The sequence below is a fragment of the Epinephelus moara genome, chromosome 8 (genome assembly GCF_006386435.1).
Source record: "Epinephelus moara isolate mb chromosome 8, YSFRI_EMoa_1.0, whole genome shotgun sequence".
Lineage (NCBI taxonomy): Eukaryota > Metazoa > Chordata > Actinopteri > Perciformes > Serranidae > Epinephelus > Epinephelus moara.
In genome coordinates, this window is record NC_065513.1 from 40,127,375 (window position 1) to 40,149,045 (window position 21,671).

A 21,671-nucleotide genomic window follows, 5' to 3' on the forward strand; every position below is an offset into this window, starting at 1 on the left:
CCTTGAGTATATCCAATCAGCACCAAGTAATCCCCAAGCCCCAGCCAGGAGTCTTTCGGGCCCGTTCTGAGTACCTACTCCGAGGCAGGGACTTGTTTAGCCCCTGTAAAAGTTCTGGAACTCTGTCCTTCAGGGGTGGTTCCTGCGGTGGAGACACGCACCAACGGCCCTGGCCGAGTAAAATTACCCTGAAGTTCCTCTAACGTCATGTCAGCCACTGCCAGTTTGCCTACAAGCTAAAAAATAGGGTAAGGCGGTATCACAATATGATGGTGTACCAGGGTATTTAAAAATCCTGACGGTATAAATTTCAGTACATTAATAAATACAGACGCTCATCTTTCTTTTAACCTCATACTGAAGAGTTTGCAATGAGTTTTTTGGCATGTAGTGCACATCATGCGCCACCAGAGGTCAGTCTAGTGCAACAGGCAGCTGAGATGACAGTGAGTGGTGGGGATAAAGTTATAGTAATATTAACGGCTGGCCCATGTTGTGCCCTCAACAGCAGAGAGAGACCAGAGGGGAAAGAGCTCATGTTTAAATCTAACTTGGTGAATTAATTGTGAATGGTGAATTTCGACTAAACGAATCGCCGTACACTGATACCGTCATCTCCTGTATACCCCCTGTATTTTAAGTTCATCTGAAAGCGAGGGCGTCATAGTGTGAACAGAAAGAGGACTGAGGCCCCATCAGAGCTGAAGTTGACCGGAAAGAGAACTGAGTCCTCTTTCAAATGAACTGACAATGTGAACCTTAGTGCTTAAATTTCTGGGTGATGTTTATTTCCTACATTGTTTTGTTCACACAAACACTGACAGGACACACCAGCCTATTAATCAAACACTGCTTCTTCCCATGAGCAGCTCAACACATTTGGATTAAGTTCTTTGCTCAAGGCCATATCTGAGTGAGGGGAAAGTACGTCTTCCCCCTCATTTATTCCTTCTTCACTGATTTTTGCCTGGAGGAATTCAGGCTCACGACTTCTCATGAGGAAGCTGCTTTCTCTAAACTTTAGGTAATTAATGTGCTGTTGTTTCTTACACTTGCTGTTCCAGATTCAGCACATGTACCGCTGTGCCAGGGTTCAGGGTCTGGACACCAGCGAGGGTCTGCTGCTGTTTGGGAAAGAGCACTTCTACGTCATCGATGGCTACACCATGACCGTGTCCAGAGAGATCAGGGACATCGACACACTGCCCCCCAAGTAGGTCCAAGCTTCTGTATCTGTCACTTTACATGACGGTCCGGACACCTGTAGGAGAATCAGGATATTACACCAGCGCTGCGTGATTAATCCTGAAGCTGCAGCTGACAGATGACACACTTACTGTACTTTCCTTCCCCGAATAAAAGATGACATCATTGCTCTGGACGCTGCAGTGGGAGTTTCTGCTGCTGGAGTGATGTAATGCTGCTGATAGAGCATGCGTTGTGAAAACTCAGCAGAGATATGACATGTTTATCTTTTTTTAGGAATCTTACTCTGCCTGTTCCTTCGAGACACAACACGAAAATAACCAACAGATGCTGCTTTGATTTCACTGTGTTTCCCTGCAGGTGTTGTACTGTTTTACCCTCTCGTCAGCGTCCACACAGTCAAAACATGGAGTCCTCGAGGACTGAATTGATAAATAAATTAGCTCGTAGGTTGATAAAAACAAATATGTAATGATGATAGTTTTATTAATTGTCATTTATCAAATAAAACGACAAAAATTATCAAAGATGACAATTTTCTCTTCCTTTTTCACTGGAAATTAATTTTTATGACTGTTAATTAAAGTCACTTTAGGCTGAGATTATTTTTGATTTTTTGATTTTATTTGAAAGTATTTTAGATATTTTATTATTCATTGAATAATGCATTAAATAATTACCACTTTGATTAATAACAAAAGTAATTAGCTAACCCCAGTGTCACCTACATTTTCTTTCAGTTATGTTGCATTTTTTTGCCATGAAATGGAATCACATCAGTCATTTTCTTTTTCTTTGTCTTGCATATCTTGGTGTTTTTAGCATTAAGAAATAGATTGACATAATCTCTCTGTAAGGGAAGCTGTGAGTGTTTGTGGCGTGACTTTAAGCCTTTGTCGATAAAAGTGATTTATGGGTAAACTGTAATGCATCACTGTCTGTTGTTTGTCCAGTTTGCATGAGGCCATCATCCCCAGAGGAGCGAGACAAGGACAGAGCCAGCTGAAGAGAACTTGCAGCATCTTCGCCTACGAGGACATCAAGGAAGTGCACAAGAGACGCTACCTGCTGCAGGTCAGCATCCACACATACACACATGCTGCAGCACCAATAAACACCATCTCATTAGACATTTATATTGAGTATCTTAACATGCTCTGGGTATGGCAGCATCAACACTCCGCCTCTTTCGTCTTTAGTGTTTACCACTGATGATTAAATGTCTTGTGTGTCGTCACCTTTCAGCCCATGGCGGTGGAAGTTTTCTCTGCAGATGGAAGAAACTACTTGTTAGCATTCCAGAAAGGAGTCCGCAACAAAGTTTACCAAAGGTACTGAATACAAATAGAAACACCAAGCTGTGACTGCATGCTGCTGAGCTGCCACTGTTGCTCTCACATTTCAGTAACAAAGAATAGTTAGTAAAAACTTCTTTGAGGAGAAAGGGGGATTTTACAAAGGTCACTACTGCGTAATATTAAAACAGAATTCTCAGATTAGACAGCAAGCCTCTCATAAAGCATCTCATCGCCAGAGTATTTCTACTTTGAGAAGATCACTGTAATACAAGTCAGTTTCATGAGGTTACACATGTGCAGTGTAAACATAGTCAAACGGAACTGTAATATTTTTGTTTAATTTTATAATTAACTCCCTGCAGGTTCTTGGCGGTGGTGCCTTCACTGGCTGACAGCTCCGAGTCAGTTTCAGGCCAGAGGCCCAACACCAGCGTCGAACAAGGGTAACACCTCCTCCCCTCTCCTCTCTGTCCCCAGCACAGAGTTTTTAATGAAATGTTTGACCTTCTTTAAAGGTTGTGAGATGATTTATGGAATGTGCAGATAAGTATTCATAGTTTAATTTGTTTTTTATGTATTTTTCTAAATAATGTTTATGGATGTCTGTTGTAATTAATCAAATCAGTGACCGAGAAAAGAAAAGCAAAGAAAAGAGAACAAGAGTAATTTGGTATCACGCCATCCTGCATATATTATATGCAGCAGTTGCTTTGTAACAAAATGCTTTCCAGTGCTTTTCACTGCCCACATGCTGAAAAACAGCAAAGTCGTGAGCTGTTTTAACTAAACCTCCTCTGTGTGCTGGTGTTTTTCAGATCGGGGCTCCTCAGCACGCTGGTCGGTGAGAAGTCAGTGACTCAGAGATGGGAGGTAAGAATCTAGATGTGTTAGTCTAAGGCTGTTTGGTTCAGTTCAGTAGAACTCAAGTTCGTTTGCCCCTTCAGTGCGGTTCGTTTGGGCAGGTGTGAACACAGCAGTCACACTCAGGTGTGCGCCAAAACAACCAGACCGAGACCTTCTTGTAGAGGTGGTCTCGGTCTGGTTACAAACAAACTCTGGTGCGGTTTGTTTGTGTTCAGTGAAACAACTTATAAGCAATTGTATGCCACACTGATGTATTTTCTACCATCTGTTTTCTAGCGAGGAGAAATCAGTAACTTCCAGTACCTGATGCATCTGAACACGCTGGCAGGACGATCCTACAACGACCTGATGCAGTATCCCGTCTTCCCCTGGATTCTGGCTGACTATGACGCAGAGGTTTGGGACAATATCAGTGGCAGTTAAAAGTGTTAACCACAAGAAAAGCCGATGCCTGTTCTGTCATTAATCCTGTTTTGGTCACGTTGTTAACCAGGAGCTGGACCTGAACAACCCCAAGACGTTCCGTAACCTCGCCAAGCCGATGGGTGCCCAGACTGACGACAGACTGACGCAGTACAAGAAGAGATACAAGGACTGGGAAGACCCCAACGGTGAGACCTTGATGAGTCAACATTTGACTGCATTTAACAGGAAGGAGTCAGAGAGAAGACTTTTATCTGTACTCATTTAAGTTAAATAGACACTGAGTAAAGAAAAAAGAGCCAGCTCATTTGAAGCCAGTGACACTCGAGGCGTTTGCACACTAAATTGGTTATTTTACCCAATATGTCAAACTTTAAAAAGCATATATGAGGCCCGTATTAAAGAATGAGTGTAGTCTTTGGTTGTTTATAGAAAAACAACAAACCCAAATCCACAATTTAATGTGGCACATTTTATTTGACTCATCCAACCTGCTCTAAACCTTTGAAATTCAAAACAACAGTAAATAAAAGGAAGTTCTGCCATGACAGAGATGTCTGTAGGTGCATTTTCTGTCACAGAAGTTTGAATTTTGAAGTTGAAAGTTGTGTTTTCACTGCTCAGTGTATGTGACTGTGTTGTTTTCTGTCCTCTCAGGTGAAACCCCAGCGTACCACTACGGCACCCACTACTCATCAGCCATGATCGTAGCCTCTTACCTGGTCCGGATGGAGCCCTTCACACAGATTTTCCTCAGACTTCAGGTTTGATCTGAACTTTCCTCGCCTCCTGAATGTTCTGCAGTTAGAGTATAATAAATTGTTTATTTGATAAGATAATTGAAGTTTAAATCTGATCATGGATGGTTGTGTTTAGTCCAGCATTTTAAATTTTTGCAGGGTTTCTTTTCCTTCTCTGACACATGTTTTGTTTCCTTAGACTCTGGCAGATTTTAAGGTCTGATGGAAGCATCTTAAAGTATTACAAATTACTTTTAATCCAAAAACATCCTCCTCTGCTCCTGCTCAATTTGCATTTTTGAGTCTAAGCCAACACGTCTTTACATAGTCTTTCTCAATAAACTAGCTAGCTATATAACAGCTATATTTGGTCTCCCTTCCTCTCTCTGACCGCAATTTTAGTGAGCTATAATAATAATAGTAATAAACTTTATTTATATAGCACCTTTCAAAACAATTACAAAGTGCTTTACAAAACCGAATAAAAGACAAAGCAATAAAACAAGATAAAAGCAATAAAAATAGAATTCACATAACGGAGTAAAAGCATGCAATAATAAAGCAGTTAAAATCCCTGAAAGTCAAGTTTAAACAAGTAGGTTTTCAGTAGTGATTTAAAAGTTGAGGAGCTCTGACTGCAAAGGCTCTTTCACCTTTGTGAATTAATGTAGACCTCGGAACAACAAGACAAGATGCATCAGAAGATCTCAGGGTGTGAGAAGGAGCATAGGGCAATGATAGGTCTGTTCTGTAACTTGGAGCCTCTCAGGGCTTTGTAAGTAATCAATAAAATCTTAAATTCAATTCTAAAAGCAACAGGTAACCGGTGTAGGGAAGCCAGGATTGGTGTGATGTGGTCATGTTTTCTAGTCCGAGTCAAGATCCTTGCAGCAGAGTTTTGGATGAGCTGAAGACGTGAGAGGGATTTTTTACTGATGCCAGAGAGCAAGGAATTGCATTAATCTAAACGACTGGTTTCGAATGCATGAAGAACCGTTTCCAGAGGTTTGTTGGAAAGAAATGATCTGATTTTCGAGATATTTCTGAGATGGTTGAAGCCGGATTGAACTACTGAATTTACGTTTGTCTAAACTGAGGGCTTGATCGAAAATTACACCAAGATTAGACCTTTAGACCGTGGTGGAGTCGTCCACAAAAACTCCTGCAAATGCAGCGTGCATTTCCTTTAAGACCAGTTTAGCAGTTTCTCCCAGAAAGCTATGGTTTTTGTAAAACGGGTATGTCTTGCAGCTGAAACTGTACCTTCTTTGCCTCTTCTTCAGCCTCACCCTCTCCAGACGTCACATGTCCCTGATGTCCGAATAGCAAAAAATTAAAATGAAGGAGTTGTCAATCAAAACATGATTTGCCACGCCTACACATTCTTAAAAAATGACCTTAACAGCAAGATAAGATGTTTTTAAGTAGATTCACTCAGATTTCTGTGGATGCTTAATGAGACGCTCAGATTTGATGTCATACACGCATGTTTACAATTTCAAGCCAAATTTCCAGTGGCTTTGCGTTCACATAAAAGCCCAGACGACAAACTGTTGATGCTCTCAAGTGTCTGGACCCTAATGTCAGACCATCTGCCCGTGTGTCTGTGTGATCACCAGGGAGGTCATTTTGACCTGGCTGACAGGATGTTCCACAGCGTGCGTGAAGCTTGGCTCTCCGCCTCCAAACACAACATGGCCGACGTCAAGGAGCTCATCCCCGAGTTCTTCTATCTGCCCGAGTTCATGCTCAACTCCAACAACTTCGACCTGGGTCAGTATCAGTGAGCGTGGACAGTAGCAGCTCAGGAACGCATGAGTCAAACTGACCCAGAGATAAGTGAGTGCATGAATATTAATGTTCTGTCTGCCTCCTGTTGTTTGATGTTCCAGGTGCCAAGCAGAATGGCACCAAGCTGGGTGACGTCATCCTGCCACCTTGGGCCAAGGGCGACCCCCGGGAGTTCATCAGAGTCCACAGAGAGGTACGAAATAAACCCACTTGTGACAGTGTAGGTAGGTAGAGCTTCAGTGATGACACATTAACCTGTCTCCACCTTTCTGCAGGCGTTGGAGTGCGACTACGTATCGGCCCACCTCCATGAATGGATCGACCTGATTTTCGGCTACAAGCAGCAGGGTCCACCGGCCGTGGAGGCGGTCAACGTCTTCCACCACCTGTTCTACGAGGGTCAGGTGGACATCTACAACATCAACGACCCGCTCAAGGAGACGGCCACCATCGGCTTCATCAACAACTTCGGACAGATCCCCAAACAGGTCGGATATCGGCTAATGTCTAAACACTTAATCAACTGCTGTTGTACCACTGCCACTAATGCTAATATCAAAAAGCACCACTAATGTAACTGCTAGTAAGACCAATAAAAGGTTTACTTTTACAACTTGTACTACAATATAACTACTGCTAGGAGCAGGGGTGTAACGGTACACAAAAGTCTCGGTTCAGTTTAGAAGTCAGGGTTCGGTGTGTGACGCCGACACCCCAGAGGAACCTGGGGAACGGATCCATCTGCCCCACGAGCATCATGGCTATGGGAAGAGTCTTGGAGGCTTTCCATGACAAGAACGGACTTGGACTGAAAATACAAAAGAGTATAAGTTCGATGTCTGCAGACTGTACGATGAAAGCGCCTACTGAATCACAGGCTACGACGTACGATAGCTTCCCATACTGAGTGTGCAAGGATGCTGCATGGGCGAGCTGCTATCTGTCTGTTTGTTTGGGTTTAGCACCAGTGCGTCATTTCATGCTGACTTTCTATGGTTGGCCAATAGACATAAACAACAGCAGTCACTGTGAGATGGTCATCCCAAATTTCTATCACTGTCTTTGATCGCAAGATTGTGACAACAGCTGTTCTTGAACCTCTCTCACTGTGCGACGTAGGACCTCCGCTTTAGAGCCACGACCAAAGATATCGCCACATTTCTTTCACTTGGTCATCTTTAGTCTGGGACAGCCCAAAATCACACAGTATGTACCGGGCTTTAAATAACATCTGTCCTTTACACTGGCAGCTGTGTTTTTAACTACACTGGCAGCAGCAAGCGTGATAATATCCTCAACATGCCACCCTAAGGCCAACATTTTTTCCTCACTAGCAGTTGTCTTCCTGTTTTCCATCCGTCCACCAACTATTTTCCAACAATTTTGATTGGTTGTTAGACAAACACATGACTCATAACAGATCAAGAGTTACTTATTCACAGGTTCATCAGCCAAAGTGTGTTATCACGACATGTGTTTGGGGCAAATTGTCGCCTATTAAAGCCCAGTTACAGGAGCTTTAATCCAATGTGAGGATGCACTAACTACCACAGCCAGAATCTTATTAACATTTGGCTACTGGTAGAAAAAAATAGTCCTTCACTTTATGTCTTTACTCACCGACTGATGGTGTGTGTGTGTGTGTGTGTGTGTGTGTGTGTGTGTGTGTGTTTCAGCTGTTTAAGAAGCCCCATCCTCCCAAACGGGTACGCAGTAAAGCCAACGGTGACATAGCGAGCATCCCTCCGAGCTCCAACAGCGACAAGATCTTCTTCCATCATCTGGACAATCTCAGACCTTCTCTAGCACCTGTCAAAGGTACATGTACACACACACACACACACACACACACAGTCACAAATCATCAGTCCAGTGTAGTATCTGTACCAGTTAAGCTCCAACTATCCCTTTACCGAAACCCCAACAGTGCCGCACTCTGTCCATTATACCTCACAGTGCATGAACCTCTTCAGACTCAGCACTCACATAAGTCTTTGTGTTCCCCGTGTGCAGAGCTGAAGGAGCCTGTGGGACAGATCGTGTGCACCGATAAGGGCATACTTGCTGTGGAGCAAAACAAAGTCCTGGTTCCCCCCACCTGGAGCAAGACCTTCGCCTGGGGCTACGCCGACCTCAGCTGCCGTCTGGCTAACTACGAATCTGACAAGGTAACATTTATATAACAAATACAGTTTGTTAGAGATTTAAACCTGCGACTCGTCTTCTCTCAAATATATACAAATAATATTACTGCTTAATTAAAACATGGACGACTGTAGATTCACCTTGAAGCTGACAAGTGAATGTGAAAACTTATTAAAGACAATGTCTCCCCCTGCTGGTGCTGTAGAGAAATGCACCTTCCTCACTGCGCTGAGCTCTCAGGTTTTACAGCAGCAGCCATTACAGACGTCTAATGCAGTTCTCTTGATAGTGCTTTTATTGCCCTATTCTCTTTACATTTGTCACAATAATGAGGACTTAAAAACAAACTAGCCAGCTGTGTGTGTGCTGATCAGTGTGGAGGTGTTTGTTACTGAGATATGGACAAAGTTAAAGCCCAAACAGCCAGAACTGACGAGTCATCATCTGCATTTCTCCACCTCTGCACCCCTCAGCCAACCAGTCTCTAATCTCCTGTTTCAGGCGCTGGTGGTGTACGAGTGTCTGTCAGAGTGGGGTCAGATCCTTTGTGCCATATGTCCAAACCTGAAGCTGGTCATCACTGGCGGCACCAGCACCGCCATCTGTGTGTGGGAGACAGGAACCTCTAAAGAGAGGGCCAAGTCACTCACGCTCAAACAGGTAAGAACACAAACAAAACTGGACGCAAGGCCATGGAGCGGCGTCAGAAAATTGGGTCTGTTAAACATCTTTGTTCTGTCGTAGGCGCTGCTGGGCCACACGGACGCTGTGACGTGTCTGACAGCGTCGTCAGCGTACCACATTGTTGTCAGCGGCTCGCGGGATCGAACCTGCATCATCTGGGACCTCAACAAGCTTTCCTTCGTCACGCAGCTCAGGGGACACAGGGCGCCCGTCTCTGCTCTGTGTATCAATGAACTGACGGTGAGCTGGAGGACGAAGTTCTCTTCTGTCTCTGTAGAAATAACGTTACATGTCCTTTTAGTCCAGGACGATAATCATGAGCTAAAGAGCAAAGTCATAGAGAGGATCATTTACATCATGTGTCATAAAGCTCTTCAGCTGATGGACAAACATAATGTGTGTGTGCATGTGTGTGTGTGTGTGTGTGTGTGTGTGTGTAGGGGGACATTGTGTCCTGTGCGGGCACATATATTCACGTGTGGAGCATTAACGGCAGCCCCATCGCCAGCGCCAACACCTTCACAGGGCGCAGCCAGCAGATCCTGTGCTGCTGCGTGTCAGAGATGAACGAGTGGGACACGCAGAACGTCATCGTCACCGGACACTCGGACGGCGTTGTCAGGGTAACAATGCCCACTTTAATCTGACATACGTTATTGTGCTTTTTCAGGTATCAGTGATTTTCCAAATGCTGATTTTAGTCCAGCTCAGAAAAATTCCATTCATGCAGCATTCAGAGACTCACAGGTGATGCAGCTACATGTCAGAGACACAGGTAAACATAGGCTTCATAGATTGATACCACGTAATGTTGCAGACAGAAATACACTCACCCACCACTTTATTAGGTACACCTTGCTAGTACCAGGTTGGATCCCCGTTTTAATTGTTGGTGGCATAGATTCAGAAAGGTGCTGGAAACATTCCTCAGAGATTTTGAGATCAGAAGATGGGTACACTGTGGTCATAAAGGGATGGACACGGTCAGCAACAATACTCAGGTAGGCTGTGGTGTTTAAACCATGCTCAGTTGGTACTAAGAAAATCTCCCCCACACCATTACACCACCAGCAGCAGCCTGAAGCGTTGATACAAGGCAGGATGGATCCATGCTTCCATCTGAATGTGGTTTTTCCAATCTTCTATTGTCCAGTTTTGGTGAGAAAACCCGTGTGAATTGTAGCCTCAGTTTCCTGTTGTTAGCTGACAGGAGTGGCACCTGGTGTGGTCTTCTGCTGCTGTAGCCCATCTGCTTCAAGGTTGGACAAGGTGTTGTTGCTTCAGAGATGGTCTTCTGCACACCTTGGTTGGAACCAGTGCTTATTTGACTTCCTGTTGCCTTTCTATCATCTTGAACCAGTCTGGCCATTCTCCTCTGACCTCTGGCATCAACAAGGCATTTTGGCTCACTGGATATTTTCTCTTTTTGGACCATCCTCTGTAAACCCTAGAGATGGTTGTGTGTGAAAATCCCAGTAAATACTCAGACCAGCCCGTCTGGCACCAACAACCATGCCACGCTCAAAGTCACTTCAATCACCTTTCTTCATCATTCTGATGCTCAGTTTGAACTTCAGCAGCTCATCTTCACCATGTCTACATGTCTAAATGCACTGAGTTGCTGCCACGTGATTGTCTGATTAACTATCTGCCTTAACAAGCAGTGGAACAGGTGTACCTAATAAAGTGGCCAGTGAGTCTATGAAGGCTTTCTTTAAAACAAGAATACAAGAGGCAACAATTCAGAGTTATAAACAGCACTGCAGAATATTCGTTGTAATCCCTGTTCCTGCCACGTCATCAAGGAGTTAATTGTACCGCAACTTAATTTAACTAAACCACCAAACCCTTTCTTTAAATTTGTCTTGTAGTTCTGGAGAATGGAGTTCCTCCAAGTCCCAGAAACCCCTGCTCCAGAGCCAGTAGAGCCAGATGTGCCTGACTGCTGTGGCGAGGAGAAGATTGGTGAGTCTTAACAGGAAAAATACCTGATGAGAGGTTTCTGTGTCAGTAATATAGCGACATGTCCCAGAATGTAATATAATTTTAACATAAAGCTGCAGATACTTTGTTGGTTCACCTTTCTTTGCTAGCTTATGAGTATATGCACAATAATTTCACTGTGAAAATGTGTTATCATGTAAAAGAGTTATGAATTTTTTCCGTCTCACAGAGGGTGGCGAGAGTCACAACGGCGATGAGGACAGCAGTGAGTCGGACGGAGACGAGCCCAGTCTGAGTCAGGAGCCCAAAGCACCACGTAACCCCTCCACAGGTGGAGGCAGCCAACCAGGCAGCACCGTCCACAGACCCAGAGGTACCAACCAACACTTCCTCTTATCAGCATTCACAGACTGTTTTACGGGTTTAGCAAAATTATCGTTAAGCAAACGTATTGTGTTTTTGATGAAGCTGAAGCCACGCTAACGTTTACATTTCTGTCACTACGCTCCCTTTAAGGTCCCTCAGCTCGAGCAGGAGCCTCGTGGTCGATGGACAGCAGCTCTGACGACTCTCACCGCTGGTCAGACACGCTCAGCATCGACGAGAAAGACGGCTTCGTGTTCGTCAACTACTCTGAGGGCCAAACTAAGGTCCCTCACCCTCACTCAGCTCACCCAGGTCAGGGCGCAGTGCCGCAGCCTCTCCAGCCCTCCACCATGGATGCACGGACGTATAACCAGCTCAGGGCCGGTGGGTGACCCCAGTTATTAGAAATGTTTTTTACAAAATTGACGATTAAAACTCTGACAACGATTATCAGCTCTTGAGCCAGTCAGAAAAACAAATCCTAAAGAGTCCACTGATCTGATGTCAGTGTGCTTGTCTTTGTGTTTAAGTGTTTATGTTTGTGTGCTCGCAGGCTACAGATGGGAGCGCCAGCTGGTCTTCCGGAGCAAACTCACCATGCACACGGCGTTTGATCGCAAGGACAATGCTCAGCCCGCAGAGATCACATCCCTCGCCATCTCCAAGTAAGAGAGCTGAGCGTCAGGCGCCAAACTGACAAAGATGAATCCTTTGATTTTGTTTTTGTACACTGTAATATTTGTTTGAGAGCTTTTTCAAAGACATCCTCGCTGAATTATTCTCCTCCCTCTCCCCCTCTTTTGTCCTTCCCTCTGTTACCGTCCTCTCTGCAGGGACCACAGTAAGATCCTGGTGGGCGACGGTCGCGGTCGGGTCTTCAGCTGGTCAGTTAGCGACCAGCCGGGCCGTTCGGCGGCCGACCACTGGGTGAAGGACGAGGTGGTGGACAGCTGCTCCGGCTGCACAGTTCGCTTCTCCCTCACAGAGCGACGCCACCACTGCAGGAACTGCGGGCAGCTCTTCTGCCAAAAGTGAGTGAATCACAGAAAGTTTAACAGCATGTTGTCCTTATTTTCCTCTTTCACTGATACTTCACCTGCTGCTTGAGTCTTGAGTCTCACCTAAAAATGTATTTGCAGGTCTTACTTATACGTCAGTACTGTGATCATTTAGACTGAAGCCTCAATAAATGTGTACAGTATATTCAGCATTGATTAACCCTCTGTAGCCCCGTATTGTTTGCTTATATTTCTTCTTTTAATGCGTGACATGAATGTATGACATCAGGTAAAATAAGCAGCTTTAAGATCAATTTAGGCTCTTTTTTTTAGTCATTCTTCATGGTTTATTTCAGTGGTTTTCAGACTTTTTGTGCCCAAGGCATGTCAACGGGCAAGCCAAAATCTCAATGCACACCTATTTATATTTGTGCAGGATAGTTTCTGTGACATGTGTTATCACTCTTATCACGAGAGGATGGCAGAAGAAATACCTGCACACCAATTCAGTTGAGCTGGACAGCCACCAGAAAGGTTCACAGGCTGAGATCCATGCCAAAAAATTGCAAAAATAATAATAAAAAGTGATAAAAACAGCAGCAAACACTTCAGTCCCTGACTGTCATCGGTGCTCTTACTCACGTTATCATGACATAAATGTTATTTACTAATATCAACTGGCAACCAACTATTACTCATGAAATATGTATTATCCACATCCATTTAAACAGGGAAAAAATGTAAGATAACGTGATGTGTCACACCCTTTTAATTCCCTCGCATCAACGGCAACAAATAGGTTCCCTGTGAAGGTTTTTAAAATGAAATTACTTTTTTTCCTAGCTCAAGTTTGCCTTTTTATTAGGAAATGGGTGCACACAACATACTGATAGAGTCGATTAAAGATTCATTTATTACTTTTTGTGTAGGCCCAGTTGAATACTGCAATGATAATGTGTCTATCACAAAATCCCACACCACACCTGGCATCATTTGAGCGCCACTGGCACAGGTAACTCCCCCTGAGCACTACATGAGGGCAGCTGCTGTGCCCTGCTGAGAGATGCCACGAAAAAAGGCTGAACGAAGAAGAACTTGTGGAGCAGTGACATCGACATGCTGTTAAATTAACTTAATCAAAGTAAATGTGATTTTCCAGAGTGCCAGAACTGGAGTTACAGGAAAATCAAAAACCCAGCAATGACAAAACATGTGTGATGCTGTGAATATCAGCAGAGGGACACAAAACATGTGTGATGCTGTGAATATCAGCAGAGGGACGCACAGTAACTGACATCCCAGCTGACATTGGGTGAGAGGCAGGGTTCACCCTGGACAGGTCACCAGACTATCACAGGGCTGACACATAGAGACAGACAACCATTCACACTCACATTCACACCTACGGACAATTTAGAGTCACCAGTTAACCTGCATGTCTTTGGACTGTGGGAGGAAGCTGGAGCACCTGGAGGAAACCCACACTGACACGGGCAGAACATGCAGCTCCACACAGAAGGGCTCCCTCACCCTGGGGTTCGAACCAGGAACCCTCTTGCTGTGAGGTGACAGTGCTAACCTCTGCACATGCTAACGTCTGGGAAACAACGTTGGTGATTTCCCACAGACCTCAGATCATATTCCTGCTGGAACATGTCCAGGTTTTTCAAGAAATACTCTGTTCTAGTAGAAACCCTTAAACACATGTATGAACCTGAGAATGAGTAGAACAGGTCGTCTTTAACTCTCCGTGTCTTTGCTCTGCAGGTGCAGTCGCTTCCAGTCAGAGATCAAACGGCTGAAGATCTCGTCACCGGTGCGAGTTTGTCAGAACTGTTACTACAACCTTCAGCATGAGCGAAGCGCCGAGGACAGCTGCAGAAACTGAGCTCCACCCGCCACCTCCACCTCCACCTCGCCCCGAGGACTCCTTCCTGAGGAGCGTTTCATTCCTCCGACTGCCTTGTTGTTCCCTCGACACCTCCCGTATAAAACGCTCTCCCTCCAAACCCCCCTTTATCCTCTCGTACGTCCAGTAACCACATGTACTGTAACACACTGACAGACTGTAACCGCAGGGAGGGAGTGTCGGCTGGGAGAAAACGAGGATAGCAGATCGAAAGGAAACTCAATCACCACTTTGACCACCTGCACTCACCTGGAGGAGGGGGAAAAAAAGAAGCAAAAACACCGTCGATGGCGACGCGGCACGCTTGAATCAATCACCCGCCATTTTTGCTTTGAGATCAAGAACCAGGAAAACTCCTCCCTCTGTCACCTGAAGACACAACAGACTTGTGAATATTGTAAATACGTACCATGGCCTTTTTAACTCTCACGAGGAACCAACTCAGAACAAAAAATAAGGTCAATGAGAAAAAAGAAATTGCCTGTAACATAGCGTTGTGACTAACCACTCCTGGCTTTAAAAAAACAAAATGTGTGTAGTCTGCGTCACGAGTCACGGCGAGTCCAGAGGAAGGGATATGAATGTCAATAATTAATGTCTGTGGGTTGACTTCACCAGTGGGTCTAGTTATGCAAAATCTTTTTAAGTTCCTGATCAGTTTTTGTTGTTGTTTACAGATATATTTTGTGAGTGTGTTGCCCACAGTGTCAAACCATCGCCGTCACACAGAGATTTATTATCACATCCCTTTTTTCTTTTATTGGCCAAATTGTTTTGATGAATTATGACGATTTTTTTTAAATCTATTTTGTCCTTTTTATGAATTCCCATTTGTAGGATTTTGTTATTGTTGCTGCTGTTTGAAGACTGGACACGTTATCATTTCAGATTTTATTTTTAAACCATATCACTCCGTTAATTTCAAGATTTGTTCTGTGAGAGAGGAAACGCCACGCGTTCATCGTCTGTGAAAAATACGAATTAGCTAAAGAAGTCGCATCTCTTTCATGGAGCCTGATGTAGTTACTGTACAGCGTCACTGCAGCTTTCTGAATGCACACGATAAAGGGACTCTTATGTTTATTTTTTATTTTCTGTTCTTGTCGGTTTGTGTTCAGGTTTGGCGTCTGCAGATGTTCACTCTGACCCTGTGGCATTATTACAGCACATGTGGCACTCCACACTTTATCAAGTCCTCGTAGAAGATGTTAACCTGCAGGAGCAGCAGCCGAGACAGATGAGGATGTAAATAATCATTTTAACCATGAAATCATGACATTACCTTACACAGGACAAAATCCACTCTAAAATTATAAAAAGAATTTCATGGTGTTTTGTCTACAAAGTCAAATACATTCACACAGTTGGACAGACATTTTTTTTTCCAGGTAAAAATGTATTTTTTGTATTTTATCAATTATGTGCCCTCCTTATGCTTTCTGATGTGCATCATTTCTTAATCAGGTATGCTCAGAAAACATTTAAATACATCCACGATTTCAGCAAGTTTAAGATTAAATCATTTACTTGCTGAAATTACTTGAATGTGGCATAGAATTAATTTAGTTATCCTGAATATATTTATCATATTTTATTGGCTTAAGCTCATTTTTGTCAACTGATGGATTTGGTAACACAAAAATTTAGTTTTATTCTGTCTTTAGGGGTCAAAAATATGTCAGATACGTAGAAATCACCTGTGGATAAATCTACGGGGTTTAATTTGTGCCAAAAAATCTGATTTTGCACATTTGTTTGTGAGGGCTTTTGTTTCCTTTGAGTTTGTCCGGTTATTATCTCTGCTGTTGTGTCACTGTCCATTCTAGAGTCTTCCCATAAATTCATTTTGGAGCAGACAAAATGAGACAAGAGACAAAAAAACCACACAAAGTCAAAAAAAGGACAAGGACGGTATTAAAGAAAAAGACACGACAAGACGTCTCGTCATCACGATGAAGTCAGAGAAACAGACGAGCAACTGCAGGGATAATGACAACGATGACAAAGCAAATGCAGATCAGTGTTTTCTTTTTTAATTACTACAACTTTAAGCAACATCAGTAGTTGAGGACAAAATGTAAAAGCAACCATATCCTCCTGAGACCCTGTGTCCTCGTATGAGGACATCACATTTTGGGTTTACTGCGCCTTATATGTCATTCTGCTTAACTTAGACGTGTTGTCCTCGTCTAGTGGACAAGGTCCAAAACCTGATCACTTTATATGGTTGACATTTATTTATGATTAATAATGTTTGTAGTTTGATATGGCAACACATTTGACCAATTTTAGCAACGTAACAAGCTGAGACACTGTTAATTAGAAAGTACTCATTTGAGGACATTTGGACCTAATTATCGTTGACAATGTTTAGTTTTTTATAGCCTACTTAACGGGTCTTATTGATCCCGAGGAGCTAGGAGGAGCTAGGCTGGGTGTCAGTAACAAAAACAAAATGTCCTTGGATGCATCACATTTTGGGTTTACTTGGCAGTAGACTTTGATCTGCGTAACTCAGACCTGTTGTCCTTGTTCGTGGACACTTTTTGTGCCATCTAGTGGTAGTAAGAGCAAACTATACGAATCCATGTAAAAACAAGATGGCCGCCATCTCTGCTAAGTCAGTCTGCAGCCGATCCCGTCACAAAAGTGGACAAGGTCCAAAACCTGATCACATTTATGATTGAAACTTGTTTATTTATGATAAATAATGTTTGTAGTTTGATATGGCAACAAATTTGACCAACTTAAGCAACATTAGGACTTAATTATCATCTCATTTGAGGACATTTGGACTTTATTATTGTTGACGATGGTTAGTTTTTATACTTATCAGGTCCCACTGATCCCAAATAGCTAGGAGAAATTAAAAATGCATACCAAACAAAAGTTCGGGTCTCAGGAGGATATTTAACTTTATTTCATCTTTTAAATTATCGTCAACAAGAAGTTTGAACAATAGCAAGGAGATGTGTAAACTCAAGATCCACGAGCAGTACACGTTAAAACAACATTTTTGGCACAGATTGACCCCCATACAAGCTGCCATGTTCATCGTTCAATGGAAGTAACTTAAAAGTTTGTCATGAATTTATCGCCATAAAACTGGATGGCTGCTGCTGCTGCTGCTGGGTTTAACAGTCGGACATTAGTGTTTTTGTTTTCATGTAAAGTCTGCACATGTTGTTTTCTCTGTCCTCGTCTCTCTCTGTACATGTGTCGATGTTTAGTTCATGGTTCTGTGGGCAACAACTGTGCATTCAAGCGCTGCTTCCTGTCTTTATTCCCCAGAGATCTTTTTGTTGTTTCCCACTCGTCTTCACAGAGTCTCAAACCTGTAAAAAAGAAAAAGAAATCACGTCAGATTAAATCTCCACCCCCACAGCTCCCTGACATCCTGATAATAATATGCACTCTTGTTATTGTCCTTATATCATTCTGCGTTTACGTACTGTAACTTAGCGTGCAATCATGCCACCTAGCTGAAAAGGCCGAGTCGGCTCCTATCAATCAAGAGTTCCTTCGCACCTTCACGTGTACAAAAAGAAAAGTCAAGAGGAATCACAGGTTTTTATTGAATGCAGTTTTACGTTGTCATTTAACAGGAAGGTGCATTTCACAGCGGATAAATGAACTGTACAAAGTATTTATGCAATTATAACTGGTTTTAGATTTTTTTAATGATTATTGCGATTTCAGCAAGTTTTGTTACTTGTTGCATGTCTATTAACACAGCTGACTTTCTGTGTCAGTGCATTGTACATGTTCTCGGCATTATATTCTGTTGGGTTTATTCTTTTTGTCTTTGTTTCTCGGAGGCATTGTCTGATGAGTTGTCCTGAGCGAGCGACAGGTTTGTGTACAGAGCCAGAGATCGTGTCCCCAACTCTGGGTGGACTTTTGTACTCTTTCTGGAAAAAAAAAATTAAGGACTAACGAGAGACGACGAAGAAGACGAAGAAAAAAAAGAGAAATCCTGGATTATTTTGGTGGTCTTGTATTAGACTGCATTACTACAGTATCTGGTGTGCAATCTGTGATAGCTGAATGTTCCTTGTATATTTGTGTTCACTACATCCTACAAGAGAAAAGCAGTAGAGTAACCCCGCCCCTCCTACAGAAGCAAATGTTACAATAATGCAATAGATCTGGTACTTATTCTTTTTAATTTCATTTCAATAAATAATTGCTGTTTACCACCAAAAACAGACTCAGTACTTTTATTTTGAATTTTGAAGCAAGTTGTCCAAGTGTTCCTGCAGATCCTTAAAAATATATTTAAAGGGAGTTAATTCATTAAACTAAAAATAAAGCCTTAATTGGTTTTAACCGTCTGAAACTTGGACACTACATATCTTTTCTTGTGCTGCTTTCAGACGCCTTTTGCAAGTATTTAAACCTTTTTAAACCCTGAGAAAATTTCAAAAATATGGGGGATTAAATGAACATCTTGGTAAGAAAAAAAAATGCTGTTTAAAATTTATTTATTTTTATTTTTAAAAAATAAGAAAAAGCTAAGGAAAACTACATTCGTAATTAATATTATTACATTTTAAAATTATGTTACAGAATTATTAGAATTTTTAGGCACTCTTTCAAAGTCATTTCCTTGTTTGTTTAACTTTTTTTTAACTAATTTTTTGTTTTTAATTTTCTCTTTTTACTAGTTTCTTGCTATTTTTTGGGTTATTTCTTCTTTCGTTGCTCATTGCCTTCTTCCAATGTTTTTTTTAATAAATACTTTTATTGAAAAACATTTTCTATGTTTAAGAACAAAAGAAAAGGGAAAAAAAGACAAATATTAGGTCATGGGATTTTACAAAGATCTTCTGTGTTTTTAAAAGAAATCAAGCCAACTTGCTCGGGTTATAAAAGGTCAAATGTCTCAAATCATTTCTTAAAAAGTCTTTAAAAAATGACACTTTCCTACATGGGAAGTAGAATTTTATTTTATTTTTTTCTAATGTAGCATTGTAAAATTTAAAATACTTGGTAACATTTATTTTTATAAAAGTATATTGCCAAAGGCCTCTGGCATTAACGTCACACAGATCAGGATGACGGCAACAAAGAGACTCTCTTTTTGTTTCCTGCCAGGAAGCTCAAAGGAGAGGATCACTGTCTGTCAGCAAACTGTCACTGTACAGGAAACAAAAATGGCTGTTTGACCAAGATTTTGGGGCATGACTGAAACAGGTTCAAAGCTCAGTGTATTTAATGCAAAAAGTTTTTCAAACTCGGCAGAATGGGAGTCAGGGCAGAGTGAGAACCACAAAATAGCCAAGAAAACACAAGTGTCATGTATTTCCCCCAAAAAGTCATGTTTTATGTTACAAAAAACAAATTGGCAAAACTGTCTCAGACCCTGAATTATTTATTTTTATTTTACCCTGTTCTACTCTGTTATTTTATTTTATTTTAATTGTCTTAATTCTATTTTATTTTACTTTATTTTGTTTTGTTGTTATTTTATTTTTATTATTTTATTTTAATTTAATCTAATACAGTTTAATTTTTGTTAAACTGGTCTTGAATTTAATTCTGAGAGGCATCAAAAAGTCCAAAAAGTCTTAGATCTATCTCACCCTAAGCTGAGGGAACCTGATGTGTCAGGTAAAATTTTATAAAACGTGGGCACAAACTGTTAATTTGAGGGAAATAAAGGAATCTGAAAAATATAACCAGAGCTCCCACAGTCATGGAAAACCTGGAGAAGTCATAGAATTTCACAACCACTTTTTCCAGGCCTGGAAAAGTCATGGAATGTTGTTTTGTGACAGTAATTGTCTATTGATAACCTTCCACATAATGTAACAGAAAAGGAAAGTTATTTCCAGAAGCTCTTGACATAATGTTCTAATATGTGACATTTTATTTACCATCATTTATGTTTCATTTCTTCCCTGCATCCATCTCTCCCTCCCTGTGTGCCAGCTAACTAAAATTATGTTTGAATAGAGTTTGAATCTGATGCGTAAGAAAAGTGTCAGGCAAGAAAAAAATGTATAATGGGTCCTTAAATAGTCCTTGAAAAGTTTTGAAATGTCCATTTAATGTGTAGGGAACCTGTTTAATGGCTGAAAAGAGGATGGATAGGAAGACACATCACTAGTTTGGGTGATTATTACACAGATTAGTACAAATATAACAAGATTTTAATTTGTGAGACAATCATATCACTTTGTCTAATAAACTATCGTGATTTATGTCATTTCACGATCTGTTATATTCATTTTGTTTGAGTAAAAAGTAAGGAAAGGAAAAAAAGAAACACTTAAGTCAGTGATGTGTTTCCAGTACAGTCCCTGAATGCATCACAGTGACATGGTGATGAATCAGCTGCATCATGTATTTTCAGGATCAGACCTTTACAGGGTCTCAGTTAGGACCCTGGTTATTATTACTGCTGCTGGTTGCTGCTGCAGCATGAAGCAGAGCTGAGACAGAGACACAGGCTGTCTCCACCGCAGCAGCAGCAGCAGCAGCAGCGGCACACCGACCTGTGTCAAGGTAGACACAGAAACACAGACTGGACCGGAAGTGGTGGGGCTTGTACTTCAAAATAAACCTACATTTGTTGACACTCTCCACTACATTTCAGATGGGGAAAATAATTTTATCTATTATCAGTTTTTTAACACTTTTAATTAAAATTATTTTTACAATTGTCTGTTACAATTACATTTTTTTTTACATAAGTGCATGATACTGCTACTTGTGTTTCCTGATGCTTTACATGGCAATAAGCCTCTTAATACAGAGCACCTTCACCAAACTTGAAGGTCCAGTGTGTAGACTGTGGAGAGATATATTGGCAGAAATTGAATATAATGTAATAGGTATGTTTTCTTTAGTGTACAATCACATGAAAACAAGAATTGTTGTGTTCTCCTTACCTTAGAATGAGCTGCTCATATCCATACAGGGAGGGGGATTTATAATAATATAATTATAATAATTTATAATTATATGCAGTTCACATAATCTGGCTGAAATTAATTTGTACAAACGTTTGAAGATCCACTCATTACTGTAAGTATAAAAGTAAAGGTCAAAGTCGTCACAGTGAAATTTAAGGTGTGCTGATGGATTCATGTCATCAACTCATGCATTGAGTAACATTACAAGTTAACGTTCCACCTTAAAAGTTGCCGGCAGTCGGCCCAGTGAATGAAGTTATTTTTTCTCAGACTCCAGCTGCTGTGAGAGGCAGCAAAACATCCTTTCATTTTATAGTTACAGTTTACTAATAAAACTCTCCACAGTATGAACAGTGGTTACATGAGCCTCAAAACCAGACACA

The 21,671-nt window shown here is 41.7% G+C and overlaps 1 protein-coding gene and 1 long non-coding RNA gene across 2 annotated transcripts in view; one reads left to right on the forward strand and one right to left on the reverse strand.

Annotated features, from left to right (window-relative positions):
* wdfy3 (WD repeat and FYVE domain containing 3) overlaps window positions 1-18,574 on the forward strand; it is a 144,392-nt gene extending 125,818 nt beyond the window's left edge. The window contains exons 46-67 of the mRNA XM_050051244.1: window positions 1,065-1,213; window positions 2,160-2,280; window positions 2,452-2,537; window positions 2,867-2,947; window positions 3,320-3,374; window positions 3,645-3,764; window positions 3,862-3,979; window positions 4,449-4,555; window positions 6,151-6,304; window positions 6,424-6,515; window positions 6,598-6,810; window positions 7,999-8,140; window positions 8,336-8,490; window positions 8,969-9,127; window positions 9,212-9,391; window positions 9,592-9,774; window positions 11,023-11,116; window positions 11,325-11,468; window positions 11,612-11,845; window positions 12,015-12,126; window positions 12,295-12,492; window positions 14,227-18,574. Of these exons, the coding sequence (XP_049907201.1) occupies window positions 1,065-1,213; window positions 2,160-2,280; window positions 2,452-2,537; window positions 2,867-2,947; window positions 3,320-3,374; window positions 3,645-3,764; window positions 3,862-3,979; window positions 4,449-4,555; window positions 6,151-6,304; window positions 6,424-6,515; window positions 6,598-6,810; window positions 7,999-8,140; window positions 8,336-8,490; window positions 8,969-9,127; window positions 9,212-9,391; window positions 9,592-9,774; window positions 11,023-11,116; window positions 11,325-11,468; window positions 11,612-11,845; window positions 12,015-12,126; window positions 12,295-12,492; window positions 14,227-14,347 (3,018 nt within the window). The 3' untranslated portion in view covers window positions 14,348-18,574. The remainder of the gene's footprint in view (window positions 1-1,064; window positions 1,214-2,159; window positions 2,281-2,451; window positions 2,538-2,866; window positions 2,948-3,319; window positions 3,375-3,644; window positions 3,765-3,861; window positions 3,980-4,448; window positions 4,556-6,150; window positions 6,305-6,423; window positions 6,516-6,597; window positions 6,811-7,998; window positions 8,141-8,335; window positions 8,491-8,968; window positions 9,128-9,211; window positions 9,392-9,591; window positions 9,775-11,022; window positions 11,117-11,324; window positions 11,469-11,611; window positions 11,846-12,014; window positions 12,127-12,294; window positions 12,493-14,226) is intronic.
* LOC126394435 (uncharacterized) overlaps window positions 1-21,671 on the reverse strand; it is a 310,194-nt gene that overhangs the window by 102,999 nt on the left and 185,524 nt on the right. The gene's annotated exons all lie outside the window — the stretch shown is intronic.